The sequence below is a fragment of the Perca flavescens genome, chromosome 19 (genome assembly GCF_004354835.1).
Source record: "Perca flavescens isolate YP-PL-M2 chromosome 19, PFLA_1.0, whole genome shotgun sequence".
NCBI classification, from domain to species: Eukaryota; Metazoa; Chordata; class Actinopteri; order Perciformes; family Percidae; genus Perca; species Perca flavescens.
This window is the reverse complement of record NC_041349.1, coordinates 297,740-320,000: the sequence shown is the minus strand read 5'-3', so window position 1 is coordinate 320,000 and position 22,261 is coordinate 297,740. Positions and strand designations below refer to the sequence as shown.

At 40.7% G+C, this 22,261-nt stretch overlaps 2 protein-coding genes and 1 pseudogene across 3 annotated transcripts in view; 2 read left to right on the top strand and 1 right to left on the bottom strand.

Annotated features, from left to right (window-relative positions):
* mogat3a (monoacylglycerol O-acyltransferase 3a) overlaps window positions 1-22,261 on the bottom strand; it is a 183,844-nt gene that overhangs the window by 33,697 nt on the left and 127,886 nt on the right. The gene's annotated exons all lie outside the window — the stretch shown is intronic.
* LOC114546085 (H-2 class II histocompatibility antigen, E-D beta chain) lies at window positions 1,621-8,134 on the top strand. The gene is made up of 9 exons (XM_028564752.1): window positions 1,621-1,901; window positions 3,332-3,431; window positions 3,484-3,508; window positions 3,863-4,135; window positions 4,536-4,749; window positions 5,385-5,452; window positions 5,581-5,694; window positions 5,797-5,904; window positions 7,927-8,134. The coding sequence occupies exons 1-9, from the start codon at window positions 1,621-1,623 to the stop codon at window positions 8,109-8,111; spliced, it is 1,368 nt and encodes a 455-aa protein (XP_028420553.1). The 3' UTR covers window positions 8,112-8,134.
* Window positions 16,131-22,237, top strand: LOC114545770 (HLA class II histocompatibility antigen, DR alpha chain-like; annotated as a pseudogene).

The window sequence follows — 22,261 nt, the reverse complement described above, 5'->3', positions numbered from 1 at the left end:
GAGTCCAGGTTGTGCTTCCTGAGGACCCTCAGGAGTCCAGGTTGTGCTTCCTGAAGATGCTCAGGAGTCCAGGTTGTGCTTCCTGAAGACCCTCAGGAGTCCAGGTTGTGCTTCCTGAAGATGCTCAGGAGTCCAGGTTGTGCTTCCTGAAGACCCTCAGGAGTCCAGGTTGTGCTTCCTGAAGACCCTCAGGAGTCCAGGTTGTGCTTCTTGAAGACCCTCAGGAGTCCAGGTTGTGCTTCCTGAGGACCTTCGGGAGTCCAGGTTGTGCTTCCTGAAGATGCTCAGGAGTCCAGGTTGTGCTTCCTGAAGACCCTCAGGAGTCCAGGTTGTGCTTCCTGAAGATGCTCAGGAGTCCAGGTTGTGCTTCCTGAGGACCCTCAGGAGTCCAGGTTGTGCTTCCTGAAGATGCTCAGGAGTCCAGGTTGTGCTTCCTGAAGACCCTCAGGAGTCCAGGTTGTGCTTCCTGAAGATGCTCAGGAGTCCAGGTTGTGCTTCCTGAAGACCCTCAGGAGTCCAGGTTGTGCTTCCTGAAGATGCTCAGGAGTCCAGGTTGTGCTTCCTGAGGACCCTCAGGAGTCCAGGTTGTGCTTCCTGAAGACCCTCGGGAGTCCAGTTTGTGCTTCCTGAAGATGCTCAGGAGTCCAGGTTGTGCTTCTTGAAGACCCTCAGGAGTCCAGGTTGTGCTTCCTGAGGACCCTCGGGAGTCCAGGTTGTGCTTCCTGAGGACCCTCAGGAAGTGTAGCTGCTGTTGAGCCTTCTTTATAACTGCTGTGATGTTGTCTGTCCGCGGAGATAAGGACGAAGAGAAACGGGAAGGTGTGAACCCTGTCTCACATTCGCTGTTGATGTATAGGGGGGCTAGGTCGGTGCTGTTCTTGACGACAATCTCCTTGGTTTTCTTGGTGTTCAGAGCCAGGTTGTTCTCTGAACACCAGGCTGCCATGTTCAGGACCTCCTCTCTGTAGGCTGCCTCGTATCCCTTTGAGATGAGTCCGACCACTGTGATGTCATCAGCAAACTTGACGATGAGGTTGTTGTTGTGGGCTGGACTGCAGTCGTGGGTGTAGAGACAGTACAGGAGGGGGTCAGCATGCAGCCCTGTGGGGTGGAGGAGAGGTGGGGGCCCAGTCTCACCGTCTGGGGCCACTTGGTGAGAAAGTCCTTTATCCAGCCACATGTGAGAGGGGGGAGGCCGAGAGTGACCAGCTGGTGATGAGAATGTATATATATGATAATTGTATTGAAAGTTGAGATGTAATCCACAAAGAGCATCCTGACGTAGCTCTGCTGCTGCTCCAGGTGGCTCAGCGCAGACTGGAGAGCTACGGCGATGGTGTCCTCTGTGGATCTGTTTGTGCGATATGCGAACTTATAGGGGTCAAGGTCTGGGGGGAGATAGTTCTTGATATGTTGGTGAATCAGTCTCTCAAAGTACTTCATGATTACCAGGGTGAGGGCCACAGGACGGTAATCATTTAGGCTGGTGATGGGAGACTTCTTCGGTACTGGGATGATTGTGGCTGATTTTAGGCCATGGATGTCCTGCCTCTTAGACTGTAAAACTAGTTTACCTATGGGTACCAATAAAGTAACCTAACCTAACCTAGGCAGGGCGGGATGACTGCCTGGGCCAGGGAGAGGGTGAAGATTCTGGTGAAGATGAGGGTGAGCTGGTGGGTGTACACCCTGAGCACCTTGCCAGGTACTCTGTCTGGGCCGGCAGCCTTCCTGGGGTTCACTGCAAGGAGCACCCGTCTGACATCGTGCTCCCTCACAGTGAGTGGGGTGGTGCAGGAGCCAGGTGGGGTCGGGGGCAGGGCTGGGGTAGCACAGGAACCAGATGGGGTGGAGGCAGGGCTGGGGCAGATGAGTGGTGCTGTTGTGATGTCTCAAAGCGGGCAAAGAAGCAATTTAGCTCCTCTGCCAGCGGCGCACTCAGGTCTCCTGTTGTCACATCACAGCCTCTATAGGTCGTGATGTCTTGTATGCCCCGCCACACCTCCTGTGGGTTGTTGCTGGACAGGTGGGGCTCCACTTATGGTCCGCCTTGGCTTTCTTAATACCACTTTTCAGGTCAGCTCGAGCAGCCCTGTACAGAGCTCTGTTTTGCGGGAAGAGGAGAAACTTTCCTGGTTTCAACACAATAAATTAATAAACTGAAGAACAATATGTCTGTGTGTGTTTAAAAGGAGACTGAAGATCCAGAACACAGTGGAATACATCAACTAGAAACAGTTACAATGTCTGAATTACAGAGATCCATGAGTTACAGATCAAGTTTTCTTCATGCTTGGGATAAGACAACCAGAGTATGAATCCCTCCATCAGAGCTCGACTTTAAGGACGTCCCTTCATCCCGGGGCTGAAACACACAGGATTGATGTTGATGAAAATTAGTTTTAGGACAATAGTTGAAAGAAAAAAGTCCTGCTACCTTACAATAAAAAGTGATGGAAATGAGACTGACAGCATGTTTTATGTTTAATATGTTATTTTAATGACTTTCACCAGAACTATTGTGACAAGCCCCTTGGGGGGAGGCTGGGGGGGATTACTGTCAGGATCTGCAGTATTTTGTCTATTTTCCTTACTCTGCAACTCCTCACTCCCTAACTAAGCTTTATCAAAGAGGAGAGTTTTAAGTTCATTCTTAAATGAGGTGATGGTGTCTGCCCCCCGAACCCAGATCGGGAGCTGGTTCCATAGGAGAGGAGCCTGATAACTGAAGGCTCTGGCTCCCATTCTACTTTTAGAGACTCTAGGTACCACCAGTAACTCTGCATTCTGGGAGCGCAGTGCTCTAGTGGGACAATAAGGTATTAGGAGCTCTTCTAGATATGATGGTGCTAGACCATTTAGAGCTTTGTAGGTCAGGAGAAGGATTTTAAATTCAATCCTGGATTCAACAGGAAGCCAGTGCAGAGAAGCTAATACAGGAGAAATATGATCTCTTTTCTTAAGAAAGTAGCTTACAATAGTCCAGCCTCAAAGTAACACATTTCATAAAAAAAGCACTTTAAATTCAGAGTGCTGTCCATATGTGTCTGTCAGACTGTACAGCCTGGTACATGTGTTTCAGTTTGTCTCCAGATAGGATGTTATATGGATAGTTAGGGGCTTCACATCAAGTGATTAAAAGACAGAAATCTTATATCAACATTTATTTTACTGTTTCCTTCACATCTCTGAACACAATAACAGAGAGGAAGTGTTGTGTGTCTGATCTGCTCCATCAGCAGCCTGCAGTCTGAGTTGTCTGCCTGGTAACAGGTGATGGTTGGATATGATTGGATGCTGCAGGTCATGTGATCATGTCCTCTGGTTTTAGATCAGCTCTCAGTGACACTGAGTCAGTGTTTGTTAAGAGAACAGAGGAACATGGCTTCATCCTTTCTCAGGGTCTCCTGCTCTTCATCAAGACACAGCAGGTAGGATCAATACTCTGATCACTGATCAATACTACACACTTTATACTGTTAATACTTCATCAGCCTCTACACAGCAGGTAGGATCAATACTCTGATCACTGATCAATACTACACACTTTATACTGTTTATACTTCATCAGCCTCTACACAGCAGGTAGGATCAATACTCTGATCACTGATCAATACTACACACTTTATACTGGTTATACTTCATCAGCCTCTACACAGCAGGTAGGATCAATACTCTGATCACTGATCAATACTACACACTTTATACTGGTTATACTTCATCAGCCTCTACACAGCAGGTAGGATCAATACTCTGATCACAGATCAATACTCTGATCACTGATCAATACTCTGATCACTGATCAATACTCTGATCACGGATCAATACTCTGATCATATTGTGTCTGTGTTTTCTTCTTCAGATGGATATCTGTATTACAACACGGACCGTTGTGACTTTAACTCGTCTGATCTGAAGGACATCGAGTTCATCAGGTCTTTATATTTCAACAAGATGGAGATCATCAGGTTCAGCAGCAGTTTGGGGAAGTTTGTTGGATACACTGAGTACGGAGTGAAACAGGCTGAGTACTTTAACAAAGATCCTTCAGTTCTGGCTCAGATGAGAGCTCAGAAGGAGAGATACTGCAAACGAAATGTTGATATTGACTACCAGAATGTTCTGATTAAATCAGGTGAGTTAGTGTTTCTGTAACATCATCATCTGATTTATTAATTTAGTAAATCAACATCAGCTCAATGAGTTTATTTATTTATTGGCACATTTGAAACTGACAAAAAGGAAAAACCTTCAGTGTTCAATTTAATTATAATTCAATTAAATTTCATGTATGTTGTCAAATGCTCAGAAATGAACACAAGTTATCTCAGGACACTTTACAAATAGTGTAGATCTAGACCATGTTTAATTCACAGAGACCCAACAATCCTCCCAAGATCATCTGGGGTTGTTTTATAAAGCTCTCTGTCTCCACCTGCTGGATAAACTCTGTCATTACAACTCCTGATGATTCTGTTTCTTTAAATTAGAGAAATATCAATAGTACATATTTAAACACCAACAATGTGTTTCAGCTGAGCCATATGTCAGACTCCACTCTATGGCGCCCCCCGGGGGTAAACATCCAGCCATGTTGGTCTGCAGTGTCTACGACTTCTACCCCAAACAGATCAGAGTGACCTGGACCAGAGACGGACAGGAAGTCACCTCTGATGTCACGTACACTGATGAGCTGGCAGACGGTGATTGGTACTACCAGATCCACTCTCACCTGGAGTACACGCCCAGGTGAGTCACCTCCAGGTTCAGGTCCAGTTCAGTCTATCTCCAGAAGACTCATCTCAAACACGGTGATACATAACTTTATAAATTAGGCCCCAGGTCCAGAAAGATCCAGTTTGGTCCAGGTCCAGGAGCCTTCTTTCTCAGGGTGCCTTTACATCTGAAGTTTGGTTCATTTGGTTCGGACTAAGGACATTCATTCTACATTGCAGCATGTTTCAGCCATTTACTTCCATTTCACACCCCACTGTTTGCTCTGGTCCTGATCAGTTGATGAGTTGGTGAAACAAACCAAAATGCAGCAACACAAGTCACATTATTGGCCACGTGTCTTTAAACAGGTTTCCTAAAAACGATAGTTTCATAGATCTCTCAAACCTTTTCCCTGAGCTGTTTGCTAAAGAATGAAGACATTTTCTCTGTTCTTGTGTGTTTTATAAAGTTTGGACCTAATATGTTGTACGAGTTGATTCAAAACACCTTGTAGCATTGTACACTTGTTTGGTCCACTTTTGTTACACATCCGAGTGCTTTCAACGCTTCTCTGACACCTTAGTTTTGTCCAGGTCCAGGTCCAGGTCCAGGTTCTGGTCCAGGTTCAGGTTGTGGTTCTGGTTCTGATGTCTGGTTTGTGTCAGCAGGTCTGGAGAGAAGATCTCCTGTATTGTGGAACACGCCAGCCTGAAAGAACCTCTGATTACTCACTGGGGTAAATACCTGTCTGTCTCTCTACCTGTCTGACTCTCTACCTGTCTGTCTTTACCTGTTTGTCCCTCCACTTGACTGTCTCTCTACCTGTGTGTCTCTCTGCTCACCTGTCTGTCTGTCTGTCCTCAGACCAGTCTATGTCTAAGACTGACAGAAACAAAATCCTCATCGGAGCCTCAGGACTGATCCTGGGTCTGGTGGTCTTTCTGGCTGGATTCCTCTACTACAAGAGGAAGGCCCGAGGTCAGAACAGAGCTCCTGATTTAAAACCTTTTCAGAACAGTTTTCTGTGTCTGTACATGTCTGTCTGCTCACCTGTCTGTCTCTCTTCCTGTCTGTCCTCAGACCTGTCCAAGTCTGATTCTGAGAGGAACAAGATCGCCTTTGGAGCCTCAGGACTGATCCTGGGTCTGGCGCTAACTGCATTCTTCTTCTACAAGAGGAAGGCCGAAGGTCAGAATAGAACAATAATGATAATAAAGTTTATTTAATGTAGCATCTTATGAAAACAAAGTGCTTCACAAGAGAAATGTTAAAAATGAGAGCCAATAACAGACAAAGGAACAAGCAACAAAGCAAGCAGTATGATAAACATATGTACCACACTTCGTATGATGTCCTAAGAAATGACACAACCGCCGCCCGGTCACATGACAGTTAAGTTTAGCTTTACAGTTAGATGAGGTGACAGTCCTTTCAGAGGCCATAACAGATGAGCTTAGGTGACAAAATGTTTCCTGGGTGAAAGTCTCGTGTTTTCTCCTTAACTTCTTCAGGACATGACCACCTGTTTCCTGGGTGAAAGTCTTGTGTTTTCTCCTTAACTTCTTCAGGACATGAACACCTGTTTCCTGGGTGAAAGTCTTGTGTTTTCTCCTTAACTTCTTCAGGACATGAACACCTGTTTCCTGGTGAAAGTCTTGTGTTTTCTCCTTAACTTCTTAAGGACATGAACACCTGTTTCCTGGTGAAAGTCTTGTGTTTTCTCCTTAACTTCTTCAGGACATGAACACCTGTTTCCTGGTGAAAGTCTTGTGTTTTCTCCTTAACTTCTTCAGGACATGAACACCTGTTTCCTGGTGAAAGTCTTGTGTTTTCTCCTTAACTTCTTCAGGACATGATCACCTGTTTCCTGGTGAAAGTCTTGTGTTTTCTCCTTAACTTCTCCAGGACATGAACACCTGTTTCCTGGGTGAAAGTCTTGTGTTTTCTCCTTAACTTCTTCAGGACATGAACACCTGTTTCCTGGTGAAAGTCTTGTGTTTTCTCCTTAACTTCTTCAGGACATGATCACCTGTTTCCTGGTGAAAGTCTTGTGTTTTCTCCTTAACTTCTTCAGGACATGATCACCTGTTTCCTGGTGAAAGTCTTGTGTTTTCTCCTTAACTTCTTCAGGACATGATCACCTGTTTCCTGGGTGAAAGTCTTGTGTTTTCTCCTTAACTTCTTCAGGACATGAACACCTGTTTCCTGGGTGAAAGTCTTGTGTTTTCTCCTTAACTTCTTCAGGACATGAACACCTGTTTCCTGGGTGAAAGTCTTGTGTTTTCTCCTTAACTTCTTCAGGACATGATCACCTGTTTCCTGGTGAAAGTCTTGTGTTTTCTCCTTAACTTCTTCAGGACATGAACACCTGTTTCCTGGTGAAAGTCTTGTGTTTTCTCCTAAACTTCTTCAGGACATGAACACCTGTTTCCTGGTGAAAGTCTTGTGTTTTCTCCTTAACTTCTTCAGGACATGAACACCTGTTTCCTGGGTGAAAGTCTTGTGTTTTCTCCTTAACTTCTTCAGGACATGATCACCTGTTTCCTGGGTGAAAGTCTTGTGTTTTCTCCTTAACTTCTTCAGGACATGATCACCTGTTTCCTGGGTGAAAGTCTTGTGTTTTCTCCTTAACTTCTCCAGGACATGAACACCTGTTTCCTGGTGAAAGTTTTGTGTTTACTCCTTAACTTCTTCAGGACATGATCACCTGTTTCCTGGGTGAAAGTCTTGTGTTTTCTCCTTAACTTCTCCAGGACATGAACACCTGTTTCCTGGGTGAAAGTCTTGTGTTTTCTCCTTAACTTCTCCAGGACATGAACACCTGTTTCCTGGGTGAAAGTCTTGTGTTTTCTCCTTAACTTCTTCAGGATATGAACACCTGTTTCCTGGTGAAAGTCTTGTGTTTTCTCCTTAACTTCTTGAGGACATGAACACCTGTTTCCTGGGTGAAAGTCTGGTGTTTTAGGAGCCAAATATCCCCCCCGACCTCCTCCCTATGAGGATCTTTACACTCTTATACAGCAGCAGTCAACCTGCTGCTGATAGTAATAAATAAGTGGAACACATACCAATAACAGAGCTTTACTTTCCAGAGATATATGTACTAATGCTTTATGAGAACAGGCTGGTTTTATTAAAGTGTCAACTGACAAAAACATCTCTACCTGTCTGTCTGCTCACCTGTCTGTCTCTCTCCCTGTCTGTCCTCAGACCTGTCCATGCTGGAGTTTCAGAGGAACAAGCTCATCATCGTGGCATCAGGACTGATCCTGGGTCTGGTCTTATCTCTGGCTGCATTAATCTTCTACAGGAGGAAGACCTGCGGTCAGATTCCTGGTTCAAAACCAGTTCAGACCAGTTCAGACCAGTTTAAAAAGGCTGATCCTACCTTCTAGTCTCCACAGCACTGTGGAGGAAGGTCTGGCTACACCACAGATGCATTCTGGGACAACAGATAGCTCTGGGTTGTTTGCATTTCTTTAAACCAATCACAATGATCTCGGGGGGCACTGAGCTCTGGATGCAGCAACGCTGGCTTTGCTGAATAGTCTCAGGAAGGAACTGGTTCAAAAGAACACACCACATACAGTATTACATGAAGTTAACTGTTGACACAACACAGTAATGTGAGCTATTTATAGTAGCTGATATAAGGTTAAACCTCATTGGCTCCTGTGTGAGAACAGCAACACAGACAGAAAGAAAGGGTTTATCCTGAAATGAACTTCTGTTGATCCAGACTCCCAACAGTCAGACCAGTTCAGTTTTAACCCTCGTGTTGTCTTCCCGTCGACCATGAAGTTGTCTTTCCGGGTCAAAAGTGAAAATTAAATTAAACTTTTTTTGGAGCTTTATCCAAATTTTTGTCCTTTTTTATGCTTTTAACATTAATTGAAATGTTTTTCTCAGCCCTTCTTTAAATTCATAGTCAATAAACCTAATTTATATGACATTTTAGCAAAAGCAGAAATTATGAATTATTTTGACTAATAGCTAAGCTCAGAGGATGTTGAGTGGATCACAGACTGTCAAAGTTTAGTCAGGATATCGTTTTGAAACCATTTAAACATTCTTTTCAAATGCTATAAGATTAAATAAAAGACCATAAATTCAATGGAAATCATTTTTGTTGTTATACGGGTTCCGTACAGCATACATCCGTGCATCCATGTTATTTTGGGACAATTTGTTTGAAAAAATGGGTCAAATTTTATCCGAGGACAAAACAAGGGTTAATAACTTGGTATCTGCATTTAAATGTTGTACCTGTCGTTGGTTACACGTCTAGTCTGGATTCTGCTTCATCTACAGTGATGTGATTCTTTACTGTGTTAAATCAATATGTTACAGACACTTATATCTCAGCTTTAAGATCATTTATTTTCAGTCAGTTTGACTTGTATATTTCTGATGGAGTGAAATATTTTAACTACAATAAACCAGAAAACTCTCTGACAAACTGTTTGTTTTTGAAGATGTTTTTTACCCTTTCATGTATGATTTCCGAAACTTCAGTCAGCATGTTTTTCCTCTCCAGGCCTTGAAAATAATATTTGAGTTTTTCACATTGACTCTGTTGGACAACATTTTAACTGAAGAAATGATTGTATTGTATTTAACAAACCAAAGTGTCTTGCAGTGGATCATCTTCAGTGACTCAGACAGTATTTATATCTGTCCTGCAGACTTTCTAACACATGTTGCACTACATTACATACATGTTATAATATTTGTGTTATTTTTTGCAGTTTTGAGACCAGCGTGGTAGAAATGTTGAGAAGGAGCAATAGGTTTTAATATTTCAGATTTTATTAAAACAAATGTGATATTTCAAGAACTCAGTTGTAATTCAAAGTTTTGTCACAGCAGCATCCAGTGCACATCTCCAGCATTTATTTAGAAAAAAAACGATCATCATGATAAAACACTGACAGTCAGAGATCAATAAGTGCTTCTTCATGTGATGTCACACCACAGGCTCCGCCCCCAGAGAGGCTACAGGCCCTGTGATTGGCCAAGCCTGTTCAATACAGGATCAACAATCACAAATCAAAATATAAAAAATCAGCTGCAGTTACTGTTAAAAACATCAACCAATCATCAATCAATACATCAGTTTAATTTAGGGTTAACAGCAGCTACTGTTAAATACATCAACATATCATCAGTTAATAAATCAGTTTAAATTAGGGCTGTTATAATCAACTTCTTTTTGTGATGTTTTCAACCTGATCTCACAGAATTCCGTGAAATGAGCCCCTTAAGTTAAGGAAAAGGTCCTGGGTGGGCTTAAGTTTCCATGACCGCGGGACACAGCCAGGTCTCATGGCAGTTCGTTATATAGTTACGTTATGTAATCTATTAAGTCGTGGACAGGACACGTAAGTGGCGTTTTTTTCGTGTGGCGATTACGAAATTGAAAGCAATGCATTTTAATGGGAAGCATATTTCGTGATCCCAGATCGCTGACGGTAGCGAGTAGTGTTAATAAGGACTTTCACCCGGGAGACCGGGGATCGCGTCCCGCGTGTTGCAGTTCCTTTGTCCTTGTGTCCCGTTATTGTGGCGTTTTATTTCCCCGTTTATGCGTCCCGCGAGTAGGCGGCCCCGTCCCGTTGTTGTGGCCGGCGTGCGGCGCCTCATTTCCCCGTTGTTGCGTCCCCCCAGAGCAGGTTCGAAAAGCGTGACCTGTACACGTTCAAAAATCGTTGCATGCACACGAAAAAAACGTCAAAATCGTAACCTCTACACAAATTAATAAATCTAAATAACGTAACTATATAACGACCTGGCGTGAGAGCGGGTTGGCAGGACAACAATGGGACGGTTGGGTTTAGGTAAAGAAGAACGGGACCTGATCCCCGGTCTCCTGGGTGAACGTCCTGTGTTGTTTGACCCATCCTCCCCCCCAGCCAACCTCCCTCTGTGGAGTTTCAGCCTTTCATACTACCGTAGTCGCTCCTAATGCTACGTTATCGTCTCATTGAGTTTACATCGGCATTGTTTGCCGTAGTGGCAACACAGACTGTTCACACATTCGTTCCACCGCCACGTAATCAGCGTTTTACAGTTCGTGATCATTTCACGGGATTCTGTGAGAGCAGGGTGGACATTTTAGTTGCTCTTTCCAATGTTTTTTTATTCACTATTTTTAAATGTTTTCAGTATTTTTGATGTTTCTGTTGTTAATAATGCAACAGGGGGCGGGGCTTAAACTGACCTTTAGCTCACTGTTGCTATGCTACACTAACTAAACTATCCACCATTCATCCATCTAAGCTAAGCTAACACACTAGCAAACACTAGCCGGCTGATTGGACAACGCAGGAAGCTGATTGGTTCAGATTGTCTCGAAAAGACTTTGATGCCTGATTTATCTTCAGATTAATTTAAACACTTCAAAATTAATTAATGACTTGCACCTGTCTCCAGCTGTGAGAGACTTTAAAACATAAATAAATATAAAATAAATAATAAAAATATAAATCTGTGTAGGAAACTAAAACAAAAATTAGTTTCTAGTTCTTCATAAAGTGTCAGATTACCCTAAAATATTATTAATGTCGGAGAAAAGACAACGTCTCAGATTATTAAAGTAACTATCCAAATAAAACCACAGTTTTATAAACTGAAATTAAAAACTCAAAACATCTTGAGAGTAAAAGACATTATTTGAAATATTAAGACCTAATATTAAGAACAAAATGCTGTAATATTTTGAGAAGTCTAAGAGTAAAAAGTTGTATTATTTCAGTAAGAAAACTGTATTTGAACTTCATACAAAGTCCACAGAAACCTGATTGGTTGGTTTGGTCCTGTGGCTCCGCCCACAGCCATCAGCTCTGCCCTCCTATTGGTCAGAACTCCTGATTATCAAAGTGTTGCTCAGTGATCGTAGGTTTTATTGCTCTCACAGCGACCAGTGTTCACGCTGCTGGTTTCAATAAAGCTGGCCTCATTCAAACACTTTATAAACTTACAGCTGCTTCTCAATAAAGTTCAATTGCTACAGTAATAAAGTTTTTTTTTTTCTTTTGATAAGAGCTAACAGGCTAACTGTAGCACCGACTGGAAGACATTTATGACATCATCATCGTTGTCGTCTTTCCCCAGCATGCCTTTGGCCTCCTCAACTACCTGTGACCCTGAGATTCATGTTGCTATGACAACCATCCCACCACCAACACGTTGTGATGCTAAAATCTACAACAGACACCTTCATCATCCTCACAGTAGTGCAGTAAACAACCAGGCTGCATCCCCACTGCTACGGTTTGGTTAAAGAGAAATATCTTCTGCTGCTTCTCTGGGAACCATCACCTTATCCCTCATAGCCTCCTCGGTCATTTTTGTACATTTTTCTCAAGTTTTATTTTTCATTTTGTGATCATTTTTGCTGTGTTACTTCTTATGGCATGGCATTTTGTAGGAATCCTTCTTTTCAGCCAAATTTCTTAAATCCAGTGTTTTTTACTCTTACATGTCTTTTATACTTAAATTATTCATTTTGTACCCTTTGGACACCTTCGTGGCAAAAATGTTCACGCACACAAAAACTGTTATTAAATCATCATATATCAATATCAGTTTTTTTTTTCATAAATAACTTAAACAACTTCTAACTTAATCAAAACCACCAAACATTCAATCATGTTCAGGATTTTAACCCTTTAAATGCCAGTTTATGTATTTGAAGTATGTCATTATTTATAAAAAAAACAAAAAAAATGTTTTTTTTCCCATATAATGAATAATATGAAGATGGGGCTTTGGTGGTGATTAGAGGCTTGGATATGTCAAAGATAAGCAACAAAACTGATTTGATTGCATTAGTATTTTTTATGTATTTCCAGATACTCCCTTTGGACACCTTCGAGGCAAAAATGGTCCCCTTCACTTCCATTATAACCACATGTTTTGATCTTTACAGTATAAAACCATGCATCCTGTAATGTCAGCATTTCATTTGGAAGAAAACTAGTCATATTTGACATTTTTACAGTATTTCACCAGATTCAACCATTTTGCGCTTGTAGGCCGATGCATGAAATCATTGTATTTTTTCTAGTTATATTATGGAGCTGTGTGTGTGTGTGTGTGTGTGTGTGTGTGTGTGTGTGTGTGTGTGTGGTGTGTGTGTGTGTGTGTGTGTGTGTGTGTGTGTGTGTGTGTGTGTGTGTGTGTGTGTGTGTGTGTGTGTGTGTGTGTGTGTGTGTGTGTGTGTGTGTGTGTGTGTGTGTGTGTGTGTGTGTGTGTGTGTGTGTGTGTGTGTGTGTGTGTGTGTGTGTGTGTGTGTGCATGCATGTATGCGTGTCTGTGTGTGAGAGAGATTGTGTAAATCTGTAAACAAACGATGATAATTTTAGGGTTGAAAAAAGTGCACCTTACTTTTGACAGTTATATTATGGAGTGTGTGTGTGTGTGTGTGTGTGTGTGTGTGTCTGTGTGTGTGTGTGCGTGCATGTGTGTCTGTGTGTGAGAGAGAGTTTGTGTAAATCTGGGTGAAAAAAGGGCATCTTTTGAAGGATGCATTTCATGTGTCTTTGAAGACGTGCTTGAATAAAAACATTGTCTCCTGCATTTGTTGTAAAGAAAACCAACTATTAGTGTGTTGATGCAGCTGGCTCTAGAGAAGGAGAAAGACCTGGAGCAAAGAGAAGGAGCCTTTATCTTCCAGCACACTGCAGGACTCATCTGAAGATGACACAAGTTTCGGGAGTCTGACACAAAATGTCACTGGTGTCCTCCAACTCTGTGAGTGTCTCTAACCCTTCATCTGAAAGCAGAGAGGACACTGAAGATCCTGTCCATCCTAACCTTGAATGGACAGCAAAGAATGGGCAAGTCTGGTCTCCATCTAATACTGAGACGCTGCGCTACATTCAAGCTCCGACCGGCATGATGTCAGAGCCCACGAGATATGCCATATCAAGAATCCAAATCAAATCAGTTTTGTTGCTTATCTTTGACATATCCAAGCCTCTAATCCCCACCAAAGCCCCATTCCCCTATGATTTATTTTATGGAAAATAATTAATGTTTTTTTGGGTTTTTCATAAATAATAATTGCTTTAAAGAATTAAATGGGCATTTAAAGGGTTAAAATCCTAAAATAATATTAATGTTTGGTAGTTTAGAGCAAGTTAGAAGTTGTTAAAGTGATTTATGAAAAAAAAGCAGAAAAAAATATTGATATATGATGATTTAATATAATATTATATAATAATTTGGACATGTAAATTTTTGCCTCGAAGGTGTCCAAGGGGAGTATCTGGAACTATGTAAAAAATACTAATGCAATCAAATTAATTTTGTTGCTTATCTTTGACATATCCAAGCCTCTAATCACCACCAAAGCCCCATCTCGATATTATTCATTATATGGAAAAAAATATTTTTTATGTTTTTTGTAATAAAAAATGAAATACTTCAAATACATAAACTGGCATTTAAAGGGTTAAAATCCTGAAAATGATTGAATGTTTGGTGGTTTTGATTAGGTTAGAAGTTGTTTAAGTGATTTATGAAAAAAAAGCAGAAAAAAATATTGATATATGATGATTTAATAATGTTTTGTGTGCGTGGACATTTTTGCCTCGAAGGTGTCGAGAGTACGTTTTTTTAAGGAGGGCATGAGGGTTATCATGGTGGAGAGGTTTCTGTGTCCCTCTGAACCAGAGGGCTGGGTTGTCTGGAGCCTGGTGCTCCTGGTAGGGTCTCCCATGGCAAAGTGGTCTCAGGTGAGAAGCCAGACAAAGAATGGTTCAAAAACCCTTTGATTCAAATAGGAAGGGGTAGAGTTATCCTGCCCGGAGGAAGCCCCGGGCCCCCATCTAGAACCGCTGGGCCAGGTGAAACCAGGTGAGGGGATGGGATGATGGGATGTTATATTATAACATGTTATATTATTTAAAAACCATAAATACAGGTTAGATATTTTATGGATTCTTCAAAGTAGCCACCCTTTTTTGACCTTTGTATTATTTGGTATTCATTTTTTGTTAAATAACTCTTTTAGTATGCAAACCCTTTTGGTGTTCTCTCAATGGGCTTCAGATTTAAAAGGTAAGTCATTTTGAAATGGTTTTACCTTCACAGGTGTGCCTTGTCAGGGTTAATTTAGTGGAATTATTTCCCTTATTAAAAAAAAAAGCAAAGGGTGGCTACTTTGAAGAATCTAAAATATAAGACATTTTTCAGTTATTTCACACTTTTTTTTGTTAAGTACATAATTCCATATGTGTTCATTCATAGTTTTGATGCCTTCAGTGAGAATCTACAATGTAAATAGTCATGAAAATAAAAAGGAAACACATTGAATGAGAAGGTGTGTCCAAACTTTTGGCCTCTACTGTATTTGAATAATTTTATCGTACTTTTATCTTCCTTCCTAAATATTTATTATGATTATACAACAGGAATTACTTACCTCAGATTTTAACATGATAAAACACATGCCATTTGTAGAACGCCTACTAACAGTGTGATTTTTTTTATGGCACTTCATGGCACTTTTTACTTATGAAGCACTTTCTTTTAAAACCACTTACATTTACTAATATTAAATGGTGTATGTTTATATATTCTTTATATATATATATATATATATATATATATATATATATATATATATATATATTTATATTTATATTTATATTCATTTATTTCATAAATCTATGGGAGAGATGCCAGGGCTTGTGTGGAGGTAACCTTTTATTTAAAGTTTTAATTTTCCACTGTCTGTCCTGTCCAGTGGTCTTTTTAACAGACTTTTTATTTCTGGTACTCTTTTAAACCGTTTTTACTTAGCCAAATGTGTTTTCTTTAAAGAGGTTCTTTAAGTGTTTTTATTTACACAATATATATCTCCTTGTGCTAGTGTTAAAATGTAACGCCTAACCCAGGCATTACGTTGTAACCCAAAAACCTAACCCATGAGCAGATTAGCAGATCAAACTAAGTCAAGCTGTTCTTCTGGATTCCTTCATTCTACTTCTGTTTAATAGCCCCAGGGACAGACATATGCCTAATATTATTTAAATATTCAGTATTTTATTTTGATATTTCATCCATTTCATACAGGTGATGTTGGTGTAAACATTGTTTAATTTAAAATGGAAGAGAAATATCTTATTAAACTCAAAACATACTCTTAAACATCCATATATCACCATGGGGACGAGCATGTATATTTATATAAATGATTAAAAACTAATATTGTGTAATTCATGGCTCAAACTATACACAGAACATATGACATACTTATTAATATAAAACTTAAACAGATTGGTTCCTGTCTTTACATCAACTGTGATTGAATGTGTTGTTTTACTGTCTCTACCTGGACACTGATGACATCATGTCATCTCTGCTCTCTGATTGGCTGCTCAGAGTGTAAGAGATCAGCTGCTGCTGGAGTTCCTGTCAGTCTTCCTCAGACTGTTGTTAGTCTCAGACTCGTTCAACAGTTTCAGATGAAGACGATGAAGATGATGATGGTCCTCGTCCTCTCCGGTCTCCTCTGTGTCTCAGCTGATGGTAAGTTTCAGTCAGATATAATCTCATGTTTCAGTCATATTTAATCTCATGTTTCAGTCATATTTAATCTCATGTTTCAGTCATATTTAAACTCATGTTTCAGTCAGATTTTGTGTGTTGACGTTGAGTTTGAGTTTCTGATTGTTAGTTGCTATCACCAGATGAAGAGCTTTGGGTTAGGGGCTATCTAGATGATATCTTGTTAGGGTTAGGGTCTATCTAGATGATATCTAGTTTTGGGTTAGGGTCTATCTAGATGATATCTTGTTAAGGGTTAGGGTCTATCTAGATGATATCTAGTTTTGGGTTAGGGTCTATCTAGATGATATCTTGTTAAGGGTTAGGGTCTATCTATATGATATCTAGTTTTGGGTTAGGGTCTATCTAGATGATATCTTGTTAAGGGTTAGGGTCTATCTAGACGATATCTTGTTAAGGGTTAGGGTCTATCTATATGATATCTAGTTTTGGGTTAGGGTCTATCTAGATGATATCTTGTTAAGGGTTAGGGTCTATCTAGATGATATCTTGTTAAGGGTTAGGGTCTATCTAGATTATATCTTGTTAAGGGTTAGGGTCTATCTAGATGATATCTTGTTTTGGGTTAGGGTCTATCTAGATGATATCTTGTTAAGGGTTAGGGTCTATCTAGATGATATCTAGTTTTGGGTTAGGGTCTATCAAGATGATATCTTGTTAAGGGTTAGGGTCTATCTAGATGATATCTTGTTAAGGGTTAGGGTCTATCTAGATGATATCTAGTTTTGGGTTAGGGTCTATCTAGATGATATCTTGTTAAGGGTTAGGGTCTATCTAGATGATATCTTGTTAGTGTTAGGGTCTATCTAGATGATATCTAGTTTTGGGTTAGGGTCTATCTAGATGATATCTTGTTAAGGGTTAGGGTCTATCTAGATTATATCTTGTTTTGGGTTAGGGTCTATCTAGATGATATCTTGTTAAGGGTTAGGGTCTATCTAGATGATATCTAGTTTTGGGTTAGGGTCTATCTAGATGATATCTTGTTAAGGGTTAGGGTCTATCTAGATGATATCTTGTTTTGGGTTAGGGTCTATCTAGATGATATCTTGTTAAGGGTTAGGGTCTATCTAGATGATATCTTGTTAAGGGTTAGGGACTATCTAGATGATATCTTGTTTTGGGTTAGGGTCTATCTAGATGATATCTTGTTAAGGGTTAGGGTCTATCTAGATGATATCTTGTTAAGGGTTAGGGTCTATCTAGATTATATCTTGTTAAGGGTTAGGGTCTATCTAGATGATATCTAGTTTTGGGTTAGGGTCTATCTAGATGATATCTTGTTAAGGGTTAGGGTCTATCTAGATGATATCTTGTTAAGGGTTAGGGTCTATCTAGATGATATCTTGTTTTGGGTTAGGGTCTATCTAGATGATATCTTGTTAAGGGTTAGGGTCTATCTAGATGACATCTAGTTTTGGGTTAGGGTCTATCTAGATGATATCTTGTTAAGGGTTAGGGTCTATCTAGATGATATCTTGTTAAGGGTTAGGGTCTATCTAGATGATATCTAGTTTTGGGTTAGGGTCTATCTAGATGATATCTAGTTTTGGGTTAGGGTCTATCTAGATGATATCTTGTTAAGGGTTAGGGTCTGTCTAGATGATATCTTGTTAAGGGTTAGGGTCTATCTAGATGATATCTAGTTTTGGGTTAGGGTCTATCTAGATGATATCTAGTTTTGGGTTAGGGTCTATCTAGATGATATCTTGTTAAGGGTTAGGGTCTATCTAGATGATATCTTGTTAGTGTTAGGGTCTATCTAGATGATATCTAGTTTTGGGTTAGGGTCTATCTAGATGATATCTTGTTAAGGGTTAGGGTCTATCTAGATTATATCTTGTTTTGGGTTAGGGTCTATCTAGATGATATCTTGTTAAGGGTTAGGGTCTATCTAGATGATATCTAGTTTTGGGTTAGGGTCTATCTAGATGATATCTTGTTAAGGGTTAGGGTCTATCTAGATGATATCTTGTTTTGGGTTAGGGGCTATCTAGATGATATCTTGTTAGTGTTAGGGTCTGTCTAGATGATATCTTGTTTTGGGTTAGGGGCTATCTAGATGATATCTTGTTAGTGTTAGGGTCTGTCTAGATTATATCTCAGCTTTTCTTAGACATGAGCTAAGGAAAAAAGGTTGGGAACCACTGATCTAGATGATATCTTGTTTTGAGGTTGGTATTGTCTCAACTCGTCTCATCTCTAAAAATCTCGGAGAACAAAGAGAACATTTAATGAGACAAACGAGGAAGTGTGTAGTTTGGTTTCAACATTATAACATTTCCTGCATTCTGCATCATTTTATGGTGTAAACATCTTTATTTATGTAAAGGAAATTATTATTCTAAACTTTCTGTACATTCAAAACATCGTCACGTATTTCTGGATGTTTTCTATGAATCATGTTCATCTCAATAACTAATCTGTTAGAAAATAAGATCCAACGTTTAAATCTAGATAAATCTCTTTATGTTTCACTTCCTGTTGTCTTGAGTAGACAAAGTTCCTGTTTAACTTCTTTTGGGGAGTGAGTTGTTTCATATCTTTTGAGGGGTACAAATCTATCTCTTCTGAATATGGGGGGGGTATCCTGCATACCCCCAAAATCTACACCTGTACACACAAGAATAAAAACATTTTCTAACAATCGCTCCTTTGTCTCTGGATCTTACCCCACCACCCTTTAGTTGTGTTGCAGAGAAATAAAATGGACACAAAGACTATTTAAATTCAACGTAGCAGAATGGTCAGAGCAGCAGCCATAGTTACCATGGTAACGTATAAACTTCGGTATAAGCCTCCATACCAAGATCTCCATGAAGAGGTGTTCTCTTGCTCAATAATCACACTTTCAAACCAACTCTGGAGCAGTCTATTTCATTCACCCAACTAACAAACAGTCCATGTTTCAGCAGCTGATCCTTCTGTCTCTGGTTCCTCTTCAGACCGACATGGGGACCTTAAAATCAGCGGCTGTTCAGACTCTGATGGAGATGACATGTATGGACTGGACGGAGAAGAGGTCTGGTACGCAGACTTCATCAACAAGAGAGGAGTGGAGCCTCAGCCCAGTTTCATAGATCATATCACCTGCCCAGGATGTTATGAAACAGCTGTGGCTGATCAACAGATCTGCAGAGCGAACCTGAAAGTCATTCTCCAGGCTCTTAAACACCCTCCAGTGGAGCTCGGTAAATATATATTAAATATAAACTCTGTCACTTTATCGGTCATTTGTCCCCCATCTAATCTGACCCACAGGAGTGTTTCATAACTCAGCGCCCCCTAGTGTTGGCAGGAAATACATCCTCATATCTATTCAATTCAATTTTCAATTCAATTTTATTTATAGTATCAATTTAACAAAAGTTTCTCGAGACACTTTACAGATAGAGTAGGTCTAGACCACACTCTATAAATTCCAAAAGCCCAACAATTACAGTAATTCCCCAAGAGCAAGCATTAGCAGTGGCTATTGCGACAGTGGCGAGGACAAACTCCCTTTTAGGAAGAAACCTCGGCAGACCCAGACTCTTGGTAGGCCTTCTGACGGGGTTTGGGGGGCGTGATGAACAGTGAGATAACAGTCACATTAGAAGTCACATTGACTTTGAAGGTTTCGTGGAAGTTCATGTCATAGCAGGGCACATCGTGTCATACTGAGTAGTGCAGTCTCCTATACCGGATCCTGACCTCTGTGTGCGTATGAACATCACAGCATGGGTTCGGGATGTAACGGGCGCTGAGGACGGGGAGGCTGCGGATGCAGCCAGGATGCCCCCGGGGGGAATTTTAGCATTATTTAGGACATCATAGAACATTAAACAAGATTTCTGGGATTAATAACAATAGAGATGAGAGAGCAGCTGTGTTTATTATCTATTATTTTATTGTTACATTCCAGATGCTGTTTAAAACCAGTCCGTTACCTTCTCGGGTTTAGATGTGAGGACACATTTCCTGCAACCACTCCGTGGCTATTAAACTCTCCTGTGGGTCGGATTAGAGGAAGGGGGGAACCCTCGGGTTTTTACATTATTTATACATCATAGAACATCTAGTTATGAGCTGTGTTTGGTCTGTTCTGTGTCCAGATGCTCCTTCCAGTCTGATGGTCTACACCAAAGACTCCTCGGACAAAGAACACCCTCATCTGTTATGTGACTGGTTTCTATCCTGCTCCTGTCACATCATCACCGAAGGAAGCAGCACCAACGTTCCCTACCCCAACAAAGATGGTTCCTTCAACCAGTTCTCCAGACTGGAGTTCATCCCACAGCTGGGAGACATCTACAGCTGTACAGTCAACCATCTGGCCCTGGACCACCCACTGACCAGAATCTGGGGTCAGACAACTTTATTTACACTCACACTAAATACAATCAGCTCATTAACCACCCACTGACCAGAATCTGGGGTCAGACAACTTTATTTACACTCACACTAAATACAATCAGCTCATTAACCAATCACTGACCAGAATCTGGGGTCAGACAACTTTATTTACACTCACACTAAATACAATCAGCTCATTAACCAACCACTGACCAGAATCTGGGGTCAGACAACTTTATTTACACTCACACTAAATACAATCACCTCATTAACCAATCACTGACCAGAATCTGGGGTCAGAAAACTTTATTTACACTCACACTCAATACAATCAGCTCATTAACCAACCACTGACCAGAATCTGGGGTCAGACAACTTTATTTACACTCACACTAAATACAATCAGCTCATTAACCAACCACTGACCAGAATCTGGGGTCAGACAACTTTATTTACACTCACACTAAATACAATCAGCTCATTAACCAACCACTGACCAGAATCTGGGGTCAGACAACTTTATTTACACTCACACTAAATACAATCAGCTCATTAACCAACCACTGACCAGAATCTGGGGTCAAACAACTTTATTTACACTCACACTAAATACAGTCAGCTCATTAACCATCAAACTACAGCTGTTCTGTCTCCAGATGTGGAGCTTAATGTTTCTGTCTCCAGATGTGGAGCTTAATGTTTCTGTCTCCAGATGTGGAGCTTAATGTTTCTGTCTCCAGATGTGGAGCTTAATGTTTCTCTCTCCAGATGTGGAGCTTAATGTTCCTGTTTTTCTGTCTCCAGATGTGGAGCTTAATGTTTCTGTCTCCAGATGTGGAGCTTAATGTTCCTGTTTTTCTGTCTCCAGATGTGGGGCTTAATGTTCCTGTTTTTCTGTCTCCAGATGTGGAGCTTAATGTTCCTGTTTTTCTGTCTCCAGATGTGGAGCTTATTGTTCCTGTTTTTCTGTCTCCAGATGTGGAGCTTAATGTTCCTGTTTTTCTCTCTCCAGATGTGGAGCTTAATGTTCCTGTTTTTCTCTCTCCAGATGTGGAGCTTAATGTTCCTGTTTTTCTGTCTCCAGATATGGAGCTTATTGTTCCTGTTTTTCTGTCTCCAGATGTGGAGCTTAATGTTCCTGTTTTTCTCTCTCCAGATGTGGAGCTTAATGTTCCTGTTTTTCTGTCTCCAGATGTGGAGCTTAATGTTCCTGTTTTTCTGTCTCCAGATGTGGAGCTTATTGTTCCTGTTTTTCTGTCTCCAGATGTGGAGCTTAATGTTCCTGTTTTTCTGTCTCCAGATGTGGAGCTTATTGTTCCTGTTTTTCTGTCTCCAGATGTGGAGCTTAATGTTCCTGTTTTTCTGTCTCCAGGTGTGACAGCCCCAGAGCCCAGTATTGGACCTGCAGTTTTCTGTGATGTTGGTGTGACTGTCGGTCTGCTCGGTGTGGCCGCTGGAATCTTCTTCTTCATCAAAGGACACAAGCACAGCTGATTGGTTGGGGCTGATGATGTCATTAGGATGAAGAACGATGTAAACTAGAGTTATATTTCTCTACTGTCTGTGTAAAATGTTGAAATAAAGTTTCTGTTTTATTCTTGATGTGTTACCAACTTTTTAAAGTCTCATTTCA

What these genes read in the sequence shown, in the direction of transcription:
- LOC114546085 (XM_028564752.1), top strand. Translation starts at nt 1,621, where the DNA reads ATGACTGCCTGGGCCAGGGAGAGGGTGAAGATTCTGGTGAAGATGAGG. An exon ending in GTTGTGATGTCTCAAAGCGG is followed by an intron (nt 1,902 to 3,331) that starts GCAAAGAAGCAA and finishes CTCTGGTTTTAG; the next exon opens with ATCAGCTCTCAGTGACACTG. An exon ending in CACCTGGAGTACACGCCCAG is followed by an intron (nt 4,750 to 5,384) that starts GTGAGTCACCTC and finishes TTGTGTCAGCAG; the next exon opens with GTCTGGAGAGAAGATCTCCT.